At 34.3% G+C, this 17,749-nt stretch overlaps 1 protein-coding gene and 1 pseudogene across 1 annotated transcript; both read right to left on the bottom strand.

Annotated features, from left to right (window-relative positions):
* LOC108457807 (subtilisin-like protease SBT1.1) lies at nt 1–2,871 on the bottom strand. The gene is made up of 2 exons (XM_017756958.2): nt 2,646–2,871; nt 1–2,495 (listed from the first exon to the last, which is right to left on the bottom strand). Exons 1-2 carry the CDS (start codon nt 2,665–2,667, stop codon nt 190–192), a joined length of 2,328 nt encoding a protein of 775 aa, XP_017612447.1. The 5' UTR covers nt 2,668–2,871; the 3' UTR covers nt 1–189.
* An 11,530-nt stretch (nt 2,872–14,401) lies between these two features.
* LOC128285443 (dynamin-related protein 3B-like) lies at nt 14,402–17,440 on the bottom strand (annotated as a pseudogene).
* Nucleotides 17,441–17,749: the final 309 nt, after the last annotated feature.

Below are 17,749 nucleotides of genomic sequence, written 5' to 3'. Positions count from 1 at the left end.
TTTATCATTATGCTAATTTAAAATTGTCTTTGGTCCCCTTCAACAAGCATACATCCAAATTTAAAGATCAAATTTGGGTTAAATTATTATTTTTTTTTTAAAAAGTAAAGGAGAATCCTTGCAGTTCATCTCAAGGATTTTGAATCACTATGGGAGGATTTTGAACCATTATGGGACATAGGCAAATGGCTATTTCCAACTCACTGCAATGGGACTTCGAACTCTGTAATTACCAGAAACCCACACTAAGGATCCAAATGATGAGCCAGCTACCGTTTTGTTTCGACTCAGTCCAGTAAAACTCACTTCGTAACTCAGTTCCTCATTCAACTCAGTAAAACTCAAAACTTTAGGACTCACAATCACAGATACTCCTTTGGGTACTTCAACTGATACTTTGTATGTACTTTTTGGTATCCCAACATTTGTGACAGTCCTTTTGTATGTGAACGTAACATTCCGAGCCTTTTGTTTGAAATTCACAGCGAAAGACGGGTAATTCAAGTCACCGGGTTGCATCCTTCGTTCAGTCGGTGTACATTGATAACCTTCTTCGAACATGGATACTTGAGAATCGGAATAGTGCAAGCTACATAAGTAACTTATGTAATCCTCGGCGGTAATGTTGTATATTAAACCGGGATCGGTAGCTTTGATGGGATCGACATGACCCGAACCGATAGCAAAAGGTGCTGCCGAGGTGTAAAACGCGAGATCGGCTATTGGTTTTCCTTTGTTGTCTAATGTATATGCAGTTGTCATGAGTGCAGATTTGATTGCTGCTGGGGACCAATCTTTGTGCTTCGATTTAATCAGCGCGGCAATGCCACTAACGTGAGGGCATGACATCGATGTACCCGAGATTATGTTGAATAATACCCGTCTTTTGTCAGATTTAAGCCTGCTTGGGCTCGTTTCGGCCGGCCATGCTGCTAATATGTCGACTCCTGGTGCTGTTATATCTGGTTTGATCACGTCCGGTCCAACTAAATTAGGTCCTCGGGATGAAAATGCCGCGACTTTCGGTGCTTGGTTACCATACATTGTGCCTTTGAACACAATGGAAGCTGTTGGTGCCTTAGTTGTGTTCCAATACTTGATTACAGCTTTACTGGCTATGGCTCCTAGAAAAATGTCCGGCAAAACGTGCACCTCACTGGCAAGATCTTCACCTTCCGGGCTTAGTATTAAAATCCCAGCTCCGCCAGCCGATTTTACGGCCTCGCCTTTTTCGGTCCGTCGCACTATTCCTTGTTCACAAATCACAATCTTTCCTTTCACAAGCTTAGGATCAATTGACCCAGGGAGGCAATATTCAGCACCTAAATCCCCTGCTGTTTTGCCATACACAATTGGTAATCCCTTTAAGGCCTTACCAGTATAAAACGACGACCCTTCGAAAGTTTCTCCGTCTCCAAGTTCGATAATCGCCACGAAGCTTCGGTCCATAGTACTAGCCGCTACAGTCATGATCCATGGCGCGGTGTTAACCACGGTGTACGCGTCCGGTCCACTATTACCTGCACTAAAGGCAACGAAAATCCCACTTTTAAAAGCCAAATACGATGCAATAACAAGGTAATCTTGCCAGTAAGGCACGGCCTCGGACTCGGATCCTAACGAAAGTGTCAATACATCGACACCATCTTCAATAGCTTTCACCATAGCTGTTAAGATATCGACACTAGTACACCCCGGCCAACATACTTTATACGCGGCGATCCTCGCCGTGTACCTCATTCCGGTCGCCGTACCATTAGCTAAACCGAAAAGATTCGCATTTTCGACAATGTCCCCACCGGCCGTCGAAGCCGTATGTGTGCCATGTCCGGATACATCTCTTGCGGATTTATATTCTTCCGTGTCATTGATTTTCCCACCAGCGGCTATATACCCGCCGTAGAAATAACGAGCACCGATTAGTTTTTTGTTACAATTGGACGGTGAGAATCTAGTGCCGTTTTCACAAACACCCTTCCATCTTTCCGGTACCGGAGACAACCCATGGTCTTGGAAGCTGACATGTTCCGGCCATATCCCACTATCCACCACGCCGATTATTACATCGGAATGTAAATTAGAACCACTCCATGGTCCTTTTTCACCTTTCATCCCTGTTAAGCCAAGAAACAATGGACTCCGAGTAGTGTGGAGGCTTAGCATTTTATTAGGTACCGCCGACATGAACCCGTCCATGTTTTTCAACGACTCTAACTGTTTACTAGACAGCCTTGCGGCGAAACCAAACAAGGCGGTCTCATAGGAATACAGTAGCTCCGGTGGTGTTGCTTCCGTGGAAGAAACATCAATTAAAGAATCAAGAACAGCTTGGTGCCATGGTTTTGTACTACTAACAAGGGAACTGTAAGTGTTTGGGATCTTTGTCTTGTCCATACGAACTATATAAGTTTGTTCATCGGCTGAAGCAGTTGAAATGGCGGCCATTAATGCTAGTAACAGCAACATCATTGCAGCATCAATGATCTTTATGACATCTGAAGAAAGAGAAACAAAAAGAAAGTAAATTTAACATCATAATTTCAAACATTGTTGCAGTTGAAATTAATCGAAGCTGGTTATGGCTACCAGACAGGGAAAAAATATGCTAGGAATTAAACATGGAAGCAAAGAAAAAGTGTAATTACCAGTGATTTTCATGGCTACCATCAAAGCTTAAGATGATGAACAATGAGAACAGATTTGGAAAATATATAGAGATCATTACTAGGAAGGATCTTATAGACGAGGGCTAGTCTTGGAAGTAAGTTTAACGTCACAGGTTTTGGGTAGGCTAAATTATTGTAAAAAGAACATCCCTTCAACTAGTTTATTTTTTTGCTAAAGTAGTCTCCATATTTTATTTTATTTAAATAAATTTTTATCCACCAAAGTCTAGGCTCGAGTCTTGATGTTAACTTCTCAAGGGACGTAGATAAGAAGGTAGGTAAGGGGTTTAGTCCCTCTAAAATTTATAATTTATTTTTTATCACTTAAAGCAATTGTTGTCTCTAACTTTCCTTTCCCTAATTGTAACGTGATGTTTGTATTAAAAAAAAGTAAATATTTTAGTTTAGTTTTAGTTTGATTAGTAGTGTATTGTTGTTAATGTAAGAGGATATGAGTTCGAATGTCTTTGAAGGTTGTTGGAACATTTTTAAATATTTATAGTGTTCCAATAACTATAAATGAATGAGTGTAATTAATCAAAAGATTATATTATTTGATTTTTGAAAATGAATTATAACTATTTAAATAATATTATTTGAATAGTTATAATTAAATGAATAATTATGTGTTTATTTTAAAGACATTATTATTCAAAAGATACATATTGATGAAAGATGTCTCTATGAAGAGACATGAAAATTTTATAAATAGGAATAAAATTTCATTTGGAAATCATACCAAAAATTATAATATTCTTTCTTTCTTTCTTTCCTTCATTTTCTAATATTATTAGATTATTCTTTATTTTCTAATATTATTAGATTATTCTATAAAGTATTACTGCAGAAATCCTTTATAGAAATTGAGTTTCTTGTCATACATTGTTCAGTGTGTAATGGGCTATTCTCGTCAGTGCAAAACACAAATATATCATTGGCTTCATTGTATCCTCGAGGTTAATTTGCTTGGAACTCGTTTGCACACCGAAGATAGGTGCGGGCGAATATAACCTTAAAGATAGTGGCTTGATACACACCTTGAAGCCTTGTTCTATTTCTTCTTCTGTTCGAATTCCGTTTATGTGTTCGAGATTTTCCTCACCAGAGATTTGTACTAACAATTTTAAGGTTATATTTCATGATGACTACCACAACTCATGAAAGTGAAACACTAAGGGAGTTGACTTCTAATTTTGTCAAACTTGATCGGTTTAATGGTGGCAATTTTCGATGATGGTAGAAAAAGATGCACTTCTTATTATCAACTTTGAAGATTACTTATGTTTTGGATACTCCAAGACCTGACGAGATTGAAGATCATCATATCGAGTTAGATCTAATGTATGTTCTTTTAGTCGTAGATGGTTACTGATCACCATACTAATAATCGAATTATCACTTAGAGCTTACTACCCAAACCTAAAAAAAATAAAAAATTAGCAGTCTAATAACTTAAATAAAAACGTTATTTTTATAGTTAATAGCAAGTGAGTAAACTAGAACAATTTGGACCATGAGTGCTCTTCAAATTGCAATAATGCAATGCAAAGGGCCAAATTTGTCATTTCCGTTGGATATAAGGATTTGATAAAAAAAGATTTGATAAATGTTATCACTCTTCTTTTTCTCCTTTTCTTGAACAAAGTGTTTTTCACGTTGGCTAGTCATCATCACTTAATATAGAAATTCTTTTATTTTTACTTTTTTTTTGAAAGACTTGACTTAGTCTACGGTTTGGTTTCACCCATACGTGCTTTATGTATTCCAGTTTAATTATGCGTAATTAGTATAGTTTATCTTTTTAGACATTTGATAAAGTACGTTCATTTATAAACTTGTCGCATCTTCATCTCCTTGAGTTTCTAATAAACTTTGAAGTAGAGATGGAGTCAAAAAAATTACTTTAGAGGGGAACGGTAGAAATGAATCATAAATTATTCGGGTAGACAATATGTAATTTTATCATTATACTAATATGTAATTTTATAATAAAAAAATAATTAATAAGCTAAATGGCAAATCTATCATTTTTGGGGCCAAGACCATTGTCTACCCATTTGCCTTCGTCCTTGGTTGGAAGACAAAATGTTCAGGCACACTAGCTCTAAGTAAACACCTCGCTAGTTTCTTTCAATAATGTAGAAAGGAAAAAAAAATGTGAATATTTAATGCATCGTCATAGAATGATAACATGACACACTATCATTGAATAAAACAAAAAATAGTAGAAGATTTATAATTAAATACTAAAACCCTATTCTAATATTTATAATTAATTGATATTTAATTATTTAAAAAAATTGATAAATCATCCATATTATTTTTATTCTCTTTAATAATATATGTAATTATTCATCGATAATGTGTGAAATTTAGACCTTGACCGTGATTAAAATTATTATCCAAAAAAAATTATTGAATTATTTTAAATAATTTTCAGTTCGTAGAACAACCATGCATTAAGTGGGAAGAGATCATCTTGCTTCAATCTGGAGGAGCAGGAAATATACCTACCGATTGTTAATCAATATGTATAAAGTACTTTAATTAAGCTATCATTCTTTTTTTGTAGCTTTCCAATTAATTTTTTTCTTTTAACTTTTTCTTAATATTTTATGGTTGAAGATGTATGAACACACGTTCAAAAAAAGCAAGAATATTTTGCGGTAGAAAGCACTTTTGTAGTCAATTATAAGTTCCACAAGAACCCTAATCATGGAGCAAATTAATTTATAATTTGTGCTTTATCAACTTTTTGTTTTCGTTTTCTAGTGTTCACACAAAGGAAATAACCAAGTTTAAAGTGGGTCGGGCTGGGTTCAGATAGTGTTAATGGATTTAGATCATTTTTTTAAGTTTACGCTCGATTTAATTCGAAAAATAAATTTACTTTTTACTCAAGCCTAGCCTGATTTAAAAAAAGTAAACTCGATTATGACCCAATCTGCTTATATTTGGTTTTTTAGATTAATTTTTATTTAAAATTAATTTTTTAAAATATAATACACTAAATACACTAAAAAATGTTAAAATAGAAGTTTTTAACACATTAAAAAGTATTTATATTAAAAATACTACCATAATTATAATAAATATTTTATTGTATTAAATATAAATTTTAAAATTTTATATTTTGGGCTAGGTTATTTAGTTGGGTAAGTTTTTTATGGTCTTGGGCAATGGGTTAATTGTTATTGGATTAGTGATTTAATATAAATACATAATTATTATTTAATATATATAATTAATATAATATTTTTTTATAGCATAATGTTTGAGTCGAGTTTGGGCCAAAAAATCTCGCCCAAGGCCCGACCCATATAGAAAACATGTCTTAAATTTTACCCAAGCCCATTTTTCAAGCATTGTATTTTGTCCAAACCTTCCCAATTTTTGAGCGGGTGGCCTAGCTCATGAGCAAGTTTACATTTAAGGTCACTAAACTATTTTAAGTTTATGCTTTGGTCACTCAACTTCAAAAAGTTACAAAATAGTCACTAAACTATTTAAAAGTTGTTACTTAAATCATTGGGTTGTTAAAATCATTGTTGTATGCCTTCTCCATTTGCACTGCTTGCACCAATAAAAAAAAACTCTCATTTCCATTCTCTTTTTCAATTCAATTTTTTTTATGAAACAATTTTGAATGTCACAAATTTGCAAACCAAAATCTAAACAACTTTTTTCTCCGATCTCCAACACTAACCATTAGATCGTGTAACGTCTTGAATAATTTATTTCTATATCTATAAATTTTGACACAAAAATATCCATCTGCTTCAGTGGTTAAGTATTTTGGGTGTGTGTATGAGGTTTGGGGTTCAAGTCCCACACTTGCTAAATTTTGTTTTTTTTCTAATTCTAGCTTTACTCTTGCCAAGTGGGCTTATATAAAATTGTCTGTTATTTTATGTCATAATGAGCTTGCTGGTTTGAGTGGTAAGGGAATTAATGTGTTGCAGGTCTTGTGTTTGAATCCCTGCACGAGTGTGGATGTTATTTTTGGCTTGATTATGTGTTAGTGTTTCGGTAGAGTTGGGATTCTGAGGTGATTGTAGGTTAGTAGGTTAATGGGAGGAAAATAAGGGATATGGGGGATTTTTTTATTTTTATTTTCTTTTTGCTAATATTTTCTCTCTCCTCCAAAAAAAATCTAACGTTAAAATTTCTTCTATTTTCCCTATTTCTGACTTTTTTCTTTTCGGTAAATCATTGTTTTGTTCTTTTTCTTCGATTCTGTTGGTGGTTCTATCTTTTAATTATGCCATTGGTTTGTCGGGTTCTCTAATCGTTTGTAAGTAAAGCGTTATTTCCCTTTAACTTTTGATTTGGGATTTTAGCGACAACAATCTATTGCGATTGATTACTGGTGATTCGTGTTTAGGATCAGATTGTGGAGCAGGGATCATTCCAACGATTTAGTGCGCGTTAGAAGTGGTTATCGTCGGCGGTAAGTCAGTTTCATGTTGTCTCTTGTTGTCGAATTTGTTAATCAATCTGCTAAATCACTTTAGATACTTTGATTTTAGGTTTTGGAGGGCTCGGGAGTGGTTTCACATCAAAATCGTACCATGTGTATACTCTTATGCTGAAAATCGAGTTTCGGCGAAAGTCGAACATGCAAACTATAGACACCACACAGGCGTGTGGTTGCCTGTGTGGATGGCTGTGTGCGAGACATGGTCGTGTGATCGATGAAGGCCTAGCCGTGCGCAAGACACAGCTGTGTAGTTGTGTGAGCGTAGCTGTGTGGGCCACATGAGCTAGTCCAAGTTAGGCGTACGGGCCACACAGTTAAGGCCAATATGGGCATATGAGCCCAAGTTCAGAAATTTTTCCCAGGGTCACACAGGTCGTTCCGATTGACAATGGGCTTACCGTAGGGTCAGTAAGGGTTAACCAAACCCTAAATTATGTGATCTGTTAGTCTGGTATTCTGCTCTGAGTATGAAACTATTATACATGTCTGATTAGTCTGATATATTTATATATTTGATATATGTATGTGAGCATGTAAGCATGATAATTCTGATTTTATATATATGATTGGGGTGAGATTTGTATATATGGAGGAAGTGCTCTGTATGGCGTTCATTGCCTCTATTCTGACAGCTTGGTTGCACATTATCTGATATGTGTCGTAATTACACGATACGATGTGTAGGAATGAGTGAGTGTTTTTAACCTCACATGGTGTGATGGGATAATCAGAGTTGGTGTGTAGAGGTTGGGGGTAGGATTCTGTATATCTGATCTGTGTATCTGTTTCTGTTATCTGAATCTATAAAGGACTTAAGTCCGAATCTAAATCTAAAATTGACTGTGTATGTGATGTTTGTATGAATAACATGTCTATTTCAGTTGGGTTACATATTAAGTTTACATAAACTCACTTCTCTTTGTCTATTTTGTTTAGGTAATGCACAGACTTAAGCAGATCGATGCAGCAGAGTCTTGCGATGCTACTAGACTACGAACTAAATTTAAATAAAGGTTTTATTTATTTAAGGATTATTTTCTGGGAGTTTTGTATTAAATGGACTCTCTAGATTGTTGGTTTAATTTTTGGAATTTGGATTTCTCGTTTAATATTTTATTGGGACAACTAGTTAAAAACACGATTTTTACTAAAACAAAGTTTTCCAAACTTATGAATGAGATTTTAAAAAAATTACGTTTTGAAAAATAAATCAATTAACTAACATTTTCGATAATAGATAAAAATGAATATGAGTTATTAAGCTGGAATAATTTGACGTAACAACTCCGTTTTCAAAACTCGTTCCTTGTGACATCTCTGGATTCGATCATAAAGTCTAAATTGGGTTTAGGGTGTTACATTTAGTGGTATCAGAGTCAGGATGTAAAACTTGGGTTGTGAATTTTGGGTTCCAAAATTGTGTTTTAAAAAGAACTAATTTTCAAACAATTTAGATAATTTGAGAAAGTATGTGGTACACCAAGTCTTTGGAGTTGATCTTGTAAGTGTTTCTGAATTTAGATTGAACTTTCTGCAAACATTATAGTTAGTACTTTTTGGAAACTATACTGAGCTAGTTAGAGACTGAAACCTCTAAAAACATTTCTGAATTTCTGATAACTTTTGTATAAAATATCTGCTAATAAATACTAGAATTGATACATAAAATTTTATAATGTAGATAAAATTTGAATTATACAATGAGCGCTTATGAAACTAGCGGAAGTGGTTTTCGTGAGGCCAATGAGGGGCTCGAGCTAAGTCTTCCTCTCTAGGCAATATGCCAAGACAGGAGTGAGACACTGGTTTTGTCTGCTAATGAGACTAGGTCTTAAAGCCGTTTGGCTGGGGACGACGCACTGTCCCAAGCTATGTTGAGGGTATTAGAGAGGGTCGCTACCCTATTCTGGATCTAGAGGTCGTGGGTCTGTAACTAAATAACTTATGTCCAATAGTGCAGAGCTATTTAGGGGTGTCACTGGAGTCGTCTCTATCATGGCCGAGTATTAGTTGGAGGCCATCGAGAGGATCATGAATGATATAGATTGTACTCCCGAGAAGAAACTTAATAGTGCAGTTTCATTGCTTCGCGACGAGGCATATCAATGGTGGTTATTGGTTAAGGAGGGTACTCAGCCTGATCGTATGAACTGGGACTTCTTCAAGACTGTTTTCAGGGGAAATATGTGGGTGCGAGCTACGTTGATGTTCGTAGGCTTGAGTTCATGAATCTCACGTAAGGTGATAGATCTGTAGCCGAGTATGAGGCCGAGTTCCTGAGGTTAAGCCGCTACGCTCGAGGCATGGTAGGGTTAAATTCAATGTGCAACCCAACTTAAATAGACATGTTATTCATATAGAAATCACATACACAGTCAGTTTCAGATTCAAATTTGGACTTAAGTCCTTTATAGATTCAGATAACAGAAACAAATACACAGATTAGATATATAGAATCCTACCCTCAACCTCTACACACCAACTCTGACCATCCCATCACACCATGTAGGGTTAAAAACACCCACTCATCCCTACACACAATATCGTGCCATTACGATACATATCAGATAATGTGTAGCCAAGTTGGCAGAATATAGGCGATGAACGCCATACAGAGCACTTCCTCTACATATACAAATCTCACTCTAATCAGATATATATAAAATCAAAACTATCATGCTTACATACTCGTATACAGATATCAAATATATACATATATTAGACTAATCAAACATGTATAACAGTGTCATAATCAGAGCAGAATACCAGACTAATAGATCACATAATTTTAGGGTTTGGTTAGCCCTTACTAACCCTACTGTAGGCCCACTGTCAATCAAAACGAACCTAGGAAAATTACGTGTGGGCCTAGCCCAGATTGGCCTTAACCGTGTAGCCCACACCGCCTAGCCCAGAACCCACACGCCCAATTTGGCCTAGTCCGTGTAGCTCACACGGCGTGTCTTGTGCATGACCAGGCCTTCGTCGATCACACGGCCATCCATACGGGCGACCACACGCTAGTGTGGTGTCTACAGTTTGTATTTTTGGCTTTCGTTGAACTCAATTTTCAGCGTAAAGGGTACACACCTGGTACGATTTTGATGTGAAACCAATCCTAAGCCTTCCAAAACCTAAAATCAGATTATCCAACAGTGATTTAATAGGTTGATTAACAAATTCGACAATAAGAGTCAACACGAAAATGACTTACCGCCGATGTTAAACCACTTCTTATGCTCACTAAACCGTTGGAGTGAAATTCCCTGCTCTACAATCTGATCCTAAAAATGAATCACCACTAATCAATAGCTACAGATTGTCATCGCTAAAATCTCGAATCAAAAGCTAAAGGGAAACAACACTTTACTTACCAAACGATTAGAGAACCTGACAAACCAATAGCACAATTGAAAGATAAAACCACCAACAGAATCGAAGAAGAAAAACAAAACAATGATTTACCGAAAAGAAAAAAAAGTCAAAAATGGGGAAAACAGAAAAAAAAATTTACGCCAAATTTTCTTTGGAGGAAAGAGAAATTTTTAGCAAAAAGAAAATAAAAATAAAAGATAACCCCTATATCCCTTATTTTCTTCCCACTAACCTACTAACCTACAACCACCTTAGAATCCTAACTCCACCGAAACACTAACACATAACCGAGCCAAAAATAACATTCACGCTCACGCAAGAATTTGAACATAAGACCTCCAACACACCAACTCCTTTACCAGTCGAACCAACAAGCTCATTCTAACATAGAGTAACAGACAATTTTATATAAGCCCACTCGTCAAGGGTAAGGCTAGAATTAGAAAAAAGCAAAATTTAGCAAGGGTGGGACTTGAACCCCAGACCTCATACACACACCTAGAACACTTAACTACTGAAGTAGATAGATATTTTTGTGTTAGAATTTACAGATACAGAAATAAATTATTCAGGGTATTATAGATCAACTTGGATCTAAAGTATGTTCTTCTATTCATTGATGGGTATTAATCCATAGTACCCATCGTCAAATCGTCTCCTGGAGCTCATTAGCTAAACTTTTAAAAAAAAAAAAAAAACTTAACAACCCAATGACTTAAATGAAAACTTTCAAATAGTTCAGTCATCATTTTGTAATTGTGTGAAGTTGAATGACTAAAACATAAACTTACTAATAGTTTAGTGACCTTAAGTGTAGTATTAATTCCAATTTGATAATGACATCCTAGGTGGCTTCAAACTTAGAAAAATTTTCAATAATACATGTAAGTTTATTTTAATCTATAAGTATATTCACAATTGAAATTACAAATTTTATTCAAATAACTATATAATTAATCATCATAAATTACAATCTGATTTATAACCAAAATATCTATAGATTTAAACCGAATAAATATGGAATGAGAACCCATAAATTATTTACACAAGATAAGACTCAAATATATATGATATATTAAAATTTCGAGATCACCTCAACTTTGTTATTAAGTCAATGCAATTAACTTTTAAATTTTCTTCCTTCCTTCTTTCCTTCCATCCATCCTTTATATTTTTTATAGTTAAATGATTTTCTTTTCATTAAAACTTTTGTATATAATGATAATTAGTAATTTTATATAAATATAATTTGAAAAACTTATCTCAAAGTTAATATATAAATAAATTAAATATAAATTTTAAACTACTTAAATTAAATATATCTAATTTTATAGTACTTCCATAATTTTTCATTATTATGTAATTAAATATGGATAAATGAATAAAATACACATATAAAAGGTATAATTGTCTTTTATTTAAAATTTACTTCATAATTAGATCTAAATGGGTTTATTAGATTTTCTTCAAAACTAAGAAGGGTAAGTGGGTATTCATTAAACTATAGCGGAGGTATCCTCCATACCCATTTTACAATTCATAAAGACTAATCTTTTTAGAGTTTTTTACTATCCCTCCCAACAATGCTTTCTTCAACATTCGAACACAAGCCTTCTCTTGATAGTACAATGTACCTTATCATTACACCCAATACTTGTTAGCCTATAGGATTGTAGTTTGAATCCCTCTATTCTATAGAATTTTGAAATTTAATCTTACTATTTTAATTTTACATAATTTAGTTTCTCTAATTTTATAAATTAGTAGGCCAGAATTGACAACATTGATAGGTAAAACCATTAAACTGTTAACACTTATCAACTTTAACTAATGGTAACCAATAACAATATTAATAGTATAAAAATATTCATAAACAGATTAAATTCCAGATTTCAAGATTAAAACTAAAATTATAGAGAATTTGTGAAAAAGTAGTGAAAATAATTCGCAAAAAAGAAAGAGTAACATTATATCAATATCAACAAAACATGTAAAACATTGAATATGAAGCTTCATTGAAAGAACTAAAAAACATTCTATACGTTATTTGTTTTTTGCTTAGTTGTCTTCATCTTCCCTACCAAAATGTTCAACATTATTGAAAGTGGGGGGCCCAAAGAAGTTGATCGGTTCCAAGTTCTAAGTTGTTTTCTTCACAATAAATATATGAAAGTTAAATTCTTGTATGAGTCTTTATACCTGATGAAAGTTGTGAATTTAGTTTTTGTATTTCACACTACAGCAAAACTGACTTTTAGCGGCGTTTTTTTAGGCCTTTAGCGGCGCTTTTTACCGCCGCTAAAACTATTTGCGGCGTTTTTACAAGCGCCGCAAAAACGCCGCTATAGATAACGCCGCTAAATTTTGTGGCGTTTATTTAAAAAACGCCGCTAAAGGTCATGGCCTTTAGCGGCGCTTTCCCCACAAACGCCGCTAAAGGTCATGGCCTTTAGCGACGCTTTTATCACAAACGCCGCTAAAGAACATGGCCTTTAGCTGCGCTTTTCCCAAAAACGCCGCTAAAGGTCATGGCCTTTAGCGACGCTTTTATCACAAACGCCGCTAAAGAACATGACCTTTAGCGACGCTTTTCCCAAAAACGCCGCTAAAGGTCATGAAATTTAAAAATATATATATTATACAGGTCATGAAAAATATAAAAAAATTAAAATTCATTATCAAAATATTGAGAATAATAATGTCCATGATATAAATATAAAAATTTTCTATTAAAATTCATTATCTAATAAAAATAAAAATAAAAATATAGCATCAAAACTAAAATAAATAATAAAAATTAGATTAAATATAAATATAAATAAAATACAGCAAGTCCAAATACAACATTTTGTTTGCGAACCTAAACAACACTGAAAATGCAAAGGTCTTTTTATAAAAGACAATTTGCTAAGTTTTGAACTAGAAATTCTAATACCTCGGATGACAATGCAAAGTTTAAAGCTTCATAAACTACACTCTCATCAGGACAAAATGCTAATGAACCTACAAACAGAGGGGAAAAAATATTATAGAATTGAATAGTCTGAAAGTGTCTAAAGAATTTTTGTACAGTACTCCAATTTGTTAATGCAGAAGTCGTTGACAAGGCTGTGCATAATATGTACCTACAACATACAAAATAATGTAACGTGAAACCCAAATCCGTTAACTACAAAATTGTAGGAAAAGAGAGAACAGCTTAATATTTAGGTTAATTTGGTTGGTTTTTGTTAACGAAACAAAATTAACCTTCAAAATTTCTTCAATGGATAATTCTACATATCCAACCAAAATATCAGAACAAATCAAAATCTAGAAGCATAATACAGTGAAGATATTAATGAAGGTAAATTAACACATACTAAAAGTTAAAAACAAATAAAATGAAGGTATAGAAATTTAATAGGACTAATCCTAACTAATAACCAAAATAACATTCAAATATCAAATTTTCTTAAAATCTCTTCTGTTAACCAAATTGAATTTTTTATGGTTAACCAAAAAACCAAATTTGGTCAGTTAATTCAGCTAAAAATAAAATAATATTAACAAAAAATTATAAATTGAACTTCAGGACGATGTCAAATTTTCCTAGAAAACTTCTAGTTAATAAAAATTTTGAGAAAGCAGTCCAAAAACTCCAACACTCAAATAAACTACATATGAAAACTACGTACAAATTGTTTAAGATAAGGATTGATGTATCAGTATCTTAACCTCAGTTTTCTTCAAGTAACCAAGTTATATACACTCAACAACTCAAACAGCAAACAGATTAATGACTTACCTTCATATTAGGTAAGACTCCACCTCCGATTCTCACCATCCACAAAAATCTATTTCCCAATAAATATTTCTATATTCAGTTTGAAGAATAAATTCAATACTCTAAAAGCCACCTAATCAACCAAGAATAAATTGAAGAGCTTCTCTGAATAACATTTCGAATGTCATCGTCAGTCAAGCCTTCACATGGATCAACCTCCTGTACAAAAATCAGTTAATCGCAAACTCAAAACCAGCATCAGGCAAAAGTATTTACATAAAGGCTCTTGTTCATAGGCACGTCTGAGCAATTCTAGAGTTGCAATGTAAAACTAATGTCTGTGTTTTACATGAAACAGTGCCATGATAAAAGTTAGAAAGTTCTATTTTATTGCCAGAAAAAAGGGAAGGTGAGAAATTAACATCATGAAACCAGATAACCACTTATATTGATCAGGTTTTGTCATCTTTATTTTAAGCATCATGTCCTTGCAGACAGACTTGTGCACAATCACATTGGCGAGTAAAATGCACTCATCACTAGAAACAACAGAAATATTAATGATAAAAGATAGTAACTAATGACCAACAGTTTGTACAATGATGTCAATATTAATAATTAACTGATGACAAACTTTGTACAATAATGTGATGAACTACCTTTCAACAAATCTTATGAGCATGGAGGCGACTTGATTCAGTAAAAGGTACATCGAAAGCGGAATGTTTGAGATAATATAAATAAGCACGCATAGTATTGATCTAGGTAGGTCAGAACGATCCAAAGTTCATAATAAGTTCATGTTCTAATCTAGTTGGAAGTTGATTGAGATTTTTTTTCCCCACCAAATGTGTAGCATAAACAAGGGGAATAAATACACGGACAGGATATGTAAATAGTTATATGAAGTGAGGGCAAAGTAGCCGAAGGTTCATACGCAGCTGAATATTTATAGCTAGAACAAAGCATTGACATGTGAAATTGAGTTATATTCCATAAAGGTTATGAAAACTTCATCTTGCAAATATTTTACCTGGTTCAGCTTCTTTGCCAACTGAGGTACACCACAACGATCAGCTAAACCATTATATACCTACGTACAAATAACAAAAAAATAAGCAAATTGTCTGGAAACTGTATCAAACCATGACCAATAGTTAAAGGTTGGTTTAGCCATACTGGACGACTATGGAAGAACTTTTCCTCTACCACAAGGGCATCATTGATACTCCGATTGAGGAAAATATACTATTTAGAGAATAAATTGCACACTAGTAAAATAAGATACTTGAGAAGCAGTATATGAATATAAGATCAAAGTAGAGATCATCAAGAAGCAAAACTATGATAATTTTGTGTAGAGAAAGATATAAAAGGGTTTTCTGAGATAGAGAGTTGCCCATAAAAAAGCTTGTGTACATTTTTTCAATCGATTCCTGATCTAGTGACTAGCCCATATAAAAGGCTCTGCCTTGATCTATGCTAAACATACTTAAGGTTGCCTAGAACATAAGTCGAGGATATCACACACCATTTGAAACAAATAGGGAAGTATGGCATATGACAATAAAAGAAAATGACAGGACATGTAAATAATCAGGAAGATCCTACCATCTAAAATCGCAAGAAAAACCAATATATGTTCCTAATTCGAGGAAACAATATGATGAAAGACCAAAAAGCCTTTAGAGCATCTTGAAGTAAAGAATATGGCATAAACTTTAGAAAACTCTAGGAATGATAAATCATACGCATTAACAATGTACTCAGAATAATTTATTTAAAAGGAGTAACAACATCTTCAATTATGTAAGGTTATATATTTACCTCTTGACTACGATTCACAACACCTATGTAACCAAGTCGAAGGGGAATCACTTTCTCAAGCAGCAGATTACGCGCATCAGTACCTCTGTCCATTATATCCAACTGATTCATAGTCCAAAAGTAATCAGAAACCTAGAACAACTAATATAAGTCACGCCATTAATTTTAAAAGAGATTTCATATTCAAATGTGCACCTTTGTGATTACACCAATGGTTCTATAACATGCCTAAAAGAAAATTTGCTAAAGAATCCAATTAAAAAATATATTAAACAACAACTCGAATGCAGAAGTTGGGATTTTGATCATATAATTTACCATCAGGATCAGCATTTCCAGCAATTTAAAGCGCATCAAAATTTGCTAAGTCAAAATTTGTAGGAGTAAAGCTATAATCAGACAGCTTGGCTGTTTAATGTATGACATGATCATTGTTCTTATTCGAGCTTCAATGTCAGAGGGATAGTCACCCACAGAAACCTTTGTGATTCCAGGCAAATCCACGAGAGTGATATCAAGAACATTTGGTGAGAAAATCTTAAGTCGAATCTGCTTGTCAGAAACACCTTTGTTTCCTCCAGCCTCCCTATCCGTCTCAGCCTGCAATTAATTGAGACTTTAGACATTTTTCATTTTGTAGTATTTAAACACACGTATGTATACACACAGAGAAATGCCGATGGAAATTAAGAGGTTGTATTTTCCGCTCACTGTGACTATCTACCTAAAGCCTATAGAAATTGGGTATCTTTCTTTTATAACCCAACGGATTTTATGTGAAAGCAAAAAATAGCAGAGGCACCTCTAGAAACCAGAAATTTCAAACGTCACCCAATTAAAATGTTTCTGGCTTCAATGTTTTATCTTACAATTCTAATAAACCTTACAAACAGTTTGAAAAGGGGAAAATGATAATAAAATTGCTAACTTCTGCTCTTCTCAATCATAAAAGCAAGATGAACACGAATCTCCTGCGAATCTCGGAAAAGTCATAGAAGCGCTTGCCAGCAAGTGAAGAAACTCGCCATACTCTTCATCACAACCATCGGGTTTACGCTTGGTCCGGAGAAGTGAAGGACAAGAGGCGGCGTGTGCATATATCAAAACCACGAGGCAAGAAATCACGGCCAACTAGCGACTCTAGCACTTTGGACTTGCCATCGCTCGGCTTTCAACCATCGCCACCTGCAGCAACTCTATAGTGGACTGGCTACCAAGTTTAGCGAATATGTCTTGTAGCTTGTTCACTAGCGGTATAACGGAAGATCCCAACGGTGGTACAGATGATTGAGGCGGCGTTGATGCTACTACTGCTTCTTCGGCCATTGATTTAAATGATTAACAGATTCAAGTTTAGAAAGTGAGGAAAGGGTGCAGCTACTAGGGTTTTTTCTTTTTCTATTTGAGAAGTGAAGTAGAGAATGTTCCATAAACTCCATTGCTTTAGGATTTCTTTGGGGAGGGGGGAGGGAACCGATTTTGGGAAAAAGAAAGGAGGGAAAAAAGAAAGATTTCATGTCAAAATTTGGGATTTCGGAGGGAAGGGGAACCAATTTTGGGAAAAAGTCTTAAAGGTAACAAAACTGCGCCGTTTTGTGTAAGATTTTTTGCGCCGTTTTTTATAAAAACGCCGCT

Source organism: Gossypium arboreum, chromosome 12, assembly GCF_025698485.1.
Source record: "Gossypium arboreum isolate Shixiya-1 chromosome 12, ASM2569848v2, whole genome shotgun sequence".
Taxonomy (NCBI): Eukaryota; Viridiplantae; Streptophyta; class Magnoliopsida; order Malvales; family Malvaceae; genus Gossypium; species Gossypium arboreum.
The sequence above is the reverse complement of the archived record's forward strand: the minus strand, read 5'-3'. Positions and strand labels throughout refer to the sequence as shown.

Excerpts from the sequence above, each read along its gene's own strand:
- LOC108457807 (XM_017756958.2), bottom strand. The coding sequence starts at position 2,667 with ATGGTAGCCATGAAAATCACTG. Across the intron at positions 2,496-2,645 it reads GGTAGCCATGAAAATCACTG|ATGTCATAAAGATCATTGAT; the intron begins GTAATTACACTT and ends CTCTTTCTTCAG.